This window comes from Otolemur garnettii, unplaced genomic scaffold (genome assembly GCF_000181295.1).
Source record: "Otolemur garnettii isolate 467f Iridium unplaced genomic scaffold, OtoGar3 scaffold00013, whole genome shotgun sequence".
NCBI classification, from domain to species: Eukaryota; Metazoa; Chordata; class Mammalia; order Primates; family Galagidae; genus Otolemur; species Otolemur garnettii.
The window spans coordinates 862969-871310 of NW_003852408.1; the positions used below are offsets into that span (position 1 = coordinate 862969).

Below are 8342 nucleotides of genomic sequence, written 5' to 3' on the forward strand. Positions count from 1 at the left end.
CTCAGCCTCCCAGAGTGTTAAGATTATAGACATGAGCCACTGCACCCAGCCTTTTTCACTTTTTTATCTTTCTTACCCTAACGGTGAACTACAGGATATAGACTTACATGCAGAGGTACTTTATTTCTATCATTATTTTAAGCTTTTGTAGGCTAGTCAGGGAACCCAATACTCTTTAGAGAAACATATATCTTGCATTCTAAATATAATGTTTACAAAAGGATATTTGAGCAAAACTCACACACAATTTTGAACCCATGTACTTTTATTTATGAGCTATTCTCCAGAGCTTGGCCAGCAAAATGTTCAAGGAAATATTTATATTATCTAAATGTTATTTCTATTAGATCATTCATCTTTGCTAAGGTGACCAAATTATGAGCTGAAGAGTTTAATAATGAAGATCCAATTCAGACACACATCAATTCTAACAGTAACTATCTTCAGTAACCACTAATGCACGGTAAATATTCTAGAACACTGTTCAACTGGACCACTTTTATTTTAAAAATTTACCTCTTCTCGAAGCTGCCGTTCCCGTTCTTCTTCCAGTTTTTGAATTTCAGCCAACGATAGCGTGGCCTGTGACTGACATGCTGTTGCATTGGACTGCTGGCCCCATGTTGAAGAAGAGGGAAGCTAAATAAAAAAAGGGAGAGTAGAAGAGTTCATGAGGAAATACGGACAGGAAATGAAGAGGCAATAATACATTACGTATAGCCAGGTTTCTCTCCACTCCACTTATAACATTCAATTCAAATCTTCATTTCTTTTACATGCTGGTCTCTTAGTTGGTTTACTTTTGCTTAGGTATTTATCACTGCTCCACTTCTAAGTTTATTTTAAAGAAACTCAAAATATACGCATCTACTTATATTTGATCATCCATTTTTCACATCTAGCACCGACATATACAGCAATATACAGCCATAAATAGAAAAGAGTAAAAAGAATCACTAAATTGCCTTGACGATTCTTTTTTTTTGGTAGTTTTTAGCCAGGGCTGGGTTTGAACCTGCCACCTCCAGCATATGGGGCCAGCACCCTACTCCTTTGAGCCACAGGCGCTGCCCTGGCTTGAGGAGTCCTAATCCAAGAAGACAACAAAGGAAAATATTCTACTGTCCAGCGAAAGGGTGAAGGACATTTCTGAAAGGAAAGCTGAGAGAGGCAGCTACTAGGAGATGCCAGGATAGCTCTCAGTCTTTTATCAAAAATATTCACTGAGAGTTAACCAGGCTATAGCTTCTAGGCATGAGAATTAAGCTGTTTTAATTCCCATTTTCCTACCCCTTAAAATAAGAGTGTAAATATCTGTGTCCTACACACTTTAATGATCTCAGAGCCTGGTTAGTAGATCTCAGAGAATCTCTTGCTCCTATTCATCAGAAAAGGATACATTTCAATTTTGAGGCATCTAATGACTCAAATGCATACAACAAAAAAATCTAACTTAACCAGACCTAAAATATGTTCAATGAAAACACAAGAACAGAGATCAAAACAAACAGTCCCAAAAAGAATAGATCTAAAATCAAAATCTCTATAAGTGAAACTGACAGGATAAAAAGTATAAAACAGTTTAAACTGTCACTGACATTGCCATATAGCTCTCCAAATGAATGCCCTCCAAATTACTCAGCATAATCGATCCTTAACTCTCAAACTGTAGCTGTGCTGGATGGGGGAGGGAAACAGAAGGACACAAACAGAGAAAGGTGTGGGGTATGGGGAAGGAGAGCTAGGTAGGTAAAACTGAACAAAAACCAAACCTTTCCCAGGAAGGCAATATTGACCTCAAACCTGGTAACATCACCTGAGGGGACCTGCAAAAATGCAGATGGCCCACCACACCTACTCAATCAGAAGATACAAAGGTAAGGCATATTTCTGCAACTCTGATGCAGCCAATAACCACTGATACTGTGTAAAATCCCAGTGGACGTGTTATCTCACTGTAACCAGGAAAGAATCCTCAGCCCTCTTCAGCAGAACCTCAGTGAATACCAGGAAGAGAAGCACTGTCTTTAGAAATTTCCCTCAGGCACCTCTAAGATTCTTCCCATTGCTGTGCCAACCTTATATCATCCCCCCCCCCACCTCTTTCTGTCTCTCGCTCTATATGTATATGCATATACAGACACATATCCATATTATACACACACACAGTCTATGAGAACATACACACACAGTATAAATACTCCCTATTTCATAGGTCTCTGGTGTCCTTGCCAACCATACCTAAGTCTTCTTCACGTATCAGACAGATGCTGCAGATAGCTATCAATTTCCTTGTCTTCTTTGTACATAGGAAATAATATCCTGTGACTCCTGCAACACTGCCTCATGACATTTTATCCTATATTGCCCTCTCACAACTAGTGTGTCAATCATAATGATTAAAACAACCCTTTCCCAAATCAGCAAACGTGGCACATTCTGTGACCACTGAATGCCTAATACCCTTCATTGATTTAAAAAATGTACTCTTCTTGTTCTCCCTTGATACTGCTACTTTTTTCAACACTATTTTTGGTTTAAAAAAACAATTACATTCCCCTGTCAGTATAACAGCATAAAGAACTCAGTAGACCTGCTTCCCAGAAAAACTATTTTAAAGTGCTACCATTTAAAGCCTCCCCAAATCCTAAAAGCATGCAGCAAATGAAGAAACATGTACTCATGAAAATCTGCTAAAATTCAGTAAGAATAGGAAGAGGTAGTGATACTTAACCCTAAGCCCACTCTCTTCCCCCCTACTACGAGCTCAGGGAGACAGAAACTGCACTGTAGACTGAGGCAGGCAAGACCCAGGACACCCTCTCCCCATGGCCACCAGTAGGCAGAATTTCTTCCTGGAAAAAGTGCATTAAGAGTGTTTCTCATTCTGGTCCAGCTACCTCCTCCAAATCTCTTCCCAAAGGAACTGACTTCATTGGCTCCAGACACAGGGGAATAAGGTTCAAGCCTAAGGATGTTTTCAAAAGCAGTGGAGGCTGGGCATGGTGGCTCACGCCTATAATCCTACTAGCACTCTGGGAGGCCACGGCCACCCTGAGCAAAAGTACAACCCCTGTCTACTAAAAACAGAAAAACTAGCCAGGCATTGTGGTAGGTACCTGTAGTCCCAGGTACTTGGGAGGCTGAGGTAAGAGGATCCTCTGAGCCCAAGAGTTTACGGTTGCTATAAACTATGACACCACGGCACTCAACACCAGGGCAACCAAGTGAGACTTTGTCTTTACAAAAAAAGGTAGAGGACAGGGTAAAAAGGCAACTGGGAGGAAAATGAAAGAGTCACAGGAGATACAGCCTAAACTGTAGACTCTTCTTTTGAGAGAACTAGGGAAAGGGATAGCTGGAAGGAGTCCTCATGGAGTCAGGACAAATCTCATACATAGGTCCCAGGAATTACCTCTTCAAAAAAGCCCAAATTTGATTGGATCAGTCTGTGGATGTATAGCCCAGGGCCCATATGAGAACAGAGCAATCAGCTAATAATATGCAGAGCTTAACAGCTGAAGGTGGGAAAAGACAAAGATGTCTGTGGACACACTTAATGCTGCACCCTCAGAGGACCAACAACTAAGGGTTCACACTGTGGAAGGAGGAGGAGGAGGTTTAACTTCACTAAAACAATCAATCTAATCACAAAACAAATAAACTGTAACAGTGAGCTGGGGGTGGGGGGGACCAGGACCTATAAATACTACATTATCAAAAAAGTCCAATTTCCAATAAAAAATTATAAGACATGCCAAGAAGCAGGAAAAGTATGACCCATACACTGGGGGAGAGGGGGAAGCAGGGAAAGAAACTGCCTGTGGGAAACATCAGAATTAACTAAGATTTCGAAGTTTTATATTCAGAGAACTAAAGAAGCCATAATTAAAGTAGTTAAGGAAGGTATGATGACGATGTCACCAAATAATATCAACAAAGAGATAAAAATTATTTTAAAAAGCAACAAAAGGAAATTTTGGAGTTAAAAAGTACAACAATAGAAATGAAAAACTCACTAGAGGTACACAACAGTATTCCTAAAATGGCAAAAGAAAGAAATAGAAAATGTATATATCAGTAGAAATTACACAAAGAACAGAGAGGGGAGGAAGAAAGAAAACTGAAGAGAGCCTTAGAGAAATAGAGACGCCATTAAGTTCATCCACACACACTTACCTCCAGTGCCCAATAAAGAGGAGACAGAGAAACTAGCAGAAGAAATGATGCATGAAACTTCCCAAATTTATAGAAAAACACTGATCTACACATATGGGAAGCTCCATGAACTCTAATTAAACACAAAAAGATCCATAAACATTTTGTAGTAGAAATGCCAAAAGACAAACTCAAGGAGAAAAATCTTCAAAATGGCCAAAGAAAACAACACTTCACTTACAAGGGAACCCCACTAAAATTAACAGCTGACTCCCCATTAGAAAAAATGGAGGCAAAAGCAATGGTTAAGATATTCAAAGTCCTCAAAGGGCCCTGATCCTGTGGCCGGTGCCTATAATCTCAGCACTTTAAAAGGATAAGGTGACCAGGAGTTTGAGTCCAGCTTGGGCACCATAGCAAAACCTCATCTCTAAAAAAGTAAGAAAAATGTGGCTTAATGTAGCAGCACATGCCTGTAGACCCAGTACTTGGAAGGCTTAGGCAGGAGGATCACTCAAGGCCAGGAGTTCAAGGCGGCAGTGAACTATAATTATACCCAGCTGAGTAACAGAAAAGACTCCATCTCTTAGAAAAACAAACAAAAAAAATCCTCAAAGGAAAAAAAGCAAACACTGCCAACCAGGAATTCAAGAATTCTACATCCACTGAAGCTATCTTTCAAAAATGAAGGTGAAAGGCCAGGTGTGGTGGTTCATGCCTGTAATCCTAGCACTCTGGGAGGCCGAGGCTGTGGACTGCTTGAGCTCAGGAGGAGTTCCAGACCAGTCTGTGCAACAGCGAAAACTTTTCTACTAAAAAAAAAAGCCAAGTATTATGGCTCATGCCTGAGTCCCAGCTATTTGAGAGGCTGAAGCAGGAGGACTGCTTGAGGGTGCTATGAGCCAGGCTGAGGCCATGGCACTCTAGGCCAGGTGACAAAACGAGAATGCCTACACTCTTACCTCTGGACAGTTACTTAGTCTTGCTGATTGCTGTTGGGCCAGTTCTCTCCTGCGGGCCCTTCCTATTCATTATGACTGCCACTCATTATTAGGTTCCCAGTTTTCATTTTCTCCTTATTTCGAATAATGCTTTGAATCTTCTTAAAACAATTCTTCACATACATCACCTCTTACTATAATTTTCAACAAGCCCCTATAGCCAACTCTATTTTAAGCCCACTATTCTAGTTCCATTATACATCTAAATGTTTATCTGTGAACTCTCTGTGGGCAACTGCCTTGTCTCATTTACCTTTGTCTCAGCAGTGCTGAACTGGTATGGAGTAGACATGCCAATGTTCGTTGAATCACATTAAATTTATGAACCAAATAGATTTACTTGTTTAGCCTGCCTTGTAGCTCACACCCTATCCTCTTGTGTTTGTATCTCTCTTGTTTAAATGTCTAACACAAAATATGTGCATCATATATTTTATTAATGATCAAAAAACCTAACCAGTAATATTTAATAAAAAAAATATATATACATGGCTTGGCGCCTGTAGCTCAAGCGGCTAAGGTGCCACCACATACACCAGAGCTGGTGGGTTCGAATCCAGTCCAGGCCTGCCAAACAACAATGACAACTATGACCAAAAAATAGCCAGGCATTGTGGCAGGTGCCTGTAGTCCCAGCTACTTGGGAGGCTAAGGCAAGAGAATCACTTAAGCCCAGGAGTTGGAGGTTGCTATGAGCTGTGATGCCATAGCATTCCACCCAGGGCAACAGCTTGAGGCTCTGTCTCAAAAAATATATATATACATAGCTCAACTACTACTGATGTTGCCACCATCTACCTAACTAAAAAAGCCAGTGAGCAATGCCTATGGCTGATGTCTGGGCTTTACCTTCATCTGTGCCAGCTGCTGTTGCTGCTGCTGCTGCTGCAACCTCCGGAGAGCCTCTTGTTGCTGCTGCCTCTGGCGCATTAACTCCTTCTGGCGCTGAAGTTCCAACTCTTTCCTCTTCCGTTCCTCTTCCTCATGCCGAAGTCTGGCTGCCTCCTCTTCCATTCGCAAGCGGTTTTCCTCTAATCGACGCTGAGCTTCTTCTTCTTCCCGGGCCCATTTCACAGCCTCCTCTTCCTTTCCAGAAGGAAAAATTAAAGAGAGGAAAGTTGTGTTAATATTACTTGGGGGGTGAGGGGCTGGTGCCTATAGCTCAGCAGCTAGGGCACTAACCACATACACTGGAGCTGGTGAGTTCGGATCTAGCCTGGGGCTGCCAAACAACAATGACAACTAGAACCAAAAAATAGCTGGGCATTGTGGCAAGCACCTATAGTCCCACTGCTTGGGAGGCTGAGGTAAGAGAATTGCTTGGGCTCAAGAGTTGGAGGTTGCTGTGAGCTGTGACGCCACAGCACTCTACCCAGGACAACAGCTTGAGACTCTGTCTCAAATATATATATCTTACTTGGGAGAAAAAAATCTGAATCACATTCAAAGGCGTCTGCTGAATGTCTACAAAAATGAAAGAGAAAGCAGGAACTATTTATGATGACAAAATGTAGAACTAAGTTTTCTTTTAAAATATAATCACAATAGCCAAAGGCATGCTTCCAGGACATTTTTTTTTTTTTTTAAAAAAGAGACAGGGTCTTACTATGCTGCTCAGGCTAGAATACAGTGTTATATATGGGCATGATCATAGCACACAAGCCTGGGCTCAAGTGATCCTCCCTTCTCAGCCTTCCTAGTAGCTGGGGCTATAGGCACATGCCACTGTATCCTAGAACACAATTTTAATTAATTATAGAACATCACTTTAAACATCTGCAGCAAAAGCCCTGATCTCCAAGTAGCTCACCACTAACTACCAGAAAGTCTCCTGGAAAATCCAAACAAACTTTTCAGGGTCCTGAGTGCTAAGAGCTAACAAGAATACTGATTACCACAAAAGCATCAGCCAGTTCTGGAACCAAAGCAACTTTACAAGATTACTTAATTCCATCCCTGGTGTTTGCCCATTGTGGCCATAGGCCCATAGGTCCTTGGGAACACCTCTCTCTGACCAAGCCTCCACCATCTACTACTATTTCCCTCATTTGAGCTCATTTACCTTCTGCTTTCTTCCCACAAAACTGTTTCATTATGCCCTCCAGAATTCTAGTTTCCCCCCTCGCCTTTGCTGCTGAGCCTCAACCCTGTCTTAGCAGATGATACATTTATTTCCTCCTTCATTCTCCAAAACATAGGTCAGATGTCAGCTCCTCTAAGAGATCTTCCCTAGCCCTCAGGAAGTCAACTGCACCTCTGTCTTTTGATTACGGCCAACTATACCTTGTCCGTATCTATTAGCTCCTAGTTGACTTGTGGTACCTCGTTTCTCCCTATCCAACAGTCACTCCCTTCAGGGTTCTTCCTCATAGACAAAAACTGCTACCATATCACAGATTTAAAATGCCAGATTTTGCTTTTACATTGTGATTATAACTATGTGGTTAGAGCAAAGGTGTGATTGCTTCTAAAAAAGACAAGCAACAGATTACAAATATTGATGACACAAGAGACAAAACAAAAAGCCTGAATAACCATATAACACACAAAAATTGAACTTAATAAAAAGCCTTTCCACAAAGAAAAGTTCTAGGACCAAATGGTTTCAATGATGAACTCTATCAAATACAAGTAAACTTGGAGATACAGTTCTAGACCACTGCAATAAAGCAAGTCACATAAATTTCCCAGGACAATATAAAGTTATGTTTATACCACCTGTGGTCTAATACCTATATACAATAGCATTGTGTCTTAAAAAACCAATGTATATACCTTATTTAAAAAATACTTTACTGCCAGGCACAACGGCTCACACCTGTAATCCCAGCATTTTCGGAGGCTGAGATGGGAGGATTGCTTGAGCCAGGAGTTTGAGGTTGTAGTGAGCTATGATGACACTACTGCACTCTAGTCGGGGCAACAGAGCAAGAGACCCTGTCTCAGAAAAAAAAAAAAAAGTAGAAATTACTCCTTGATTTACTCCTTGATCTACTGGCTGCAGAATGAGAATGGATGGTGTGTTGGCAGGCATAAAAACATTAATTTTCTTGTACACCTCCATCAGACCTTGGGTGACTAGATGCACTGTCAAACAGCAGTAATAATTTTGAAAGGAATCTTTTTTTCTGAGCAGGTCAAAACAGCAGGCTTAAAATATTGAGTAAATTATACTGTATGGCT

At 41.1% G+C, this 8342-nt stretch overlaps 1 protein-coding gene across 3 annotated transcripts in view; it reads right to left on the reverse strand.

Annotated features, from left to right (window-relative positions):
• GIGYF2 (GRB10 interacting GYF protein 2) overlaps positions 1–8342 on the reverse strand; it is a 145264-nt gene that overhangs the window by 19069 nt on the left and 117853 nt on the right. For all 3 annotated transcript variants that reach the window (XM_023510308.1, XM_012802254.2, XM_023510307.1), the window contains 2 exons: positions 6009–6245; positions 517–639 (listed from right to left, as the gene is read on the reverse strand). In XM_023510308.1, coding sequence (XP_023366076.1) covers positions 517–639; positions 6009–6245 — 360 coding nt within the window. The remainder of the gene's footprint in view (positions 1–516; positions 640–6008; positions 6246–8342) is intronic.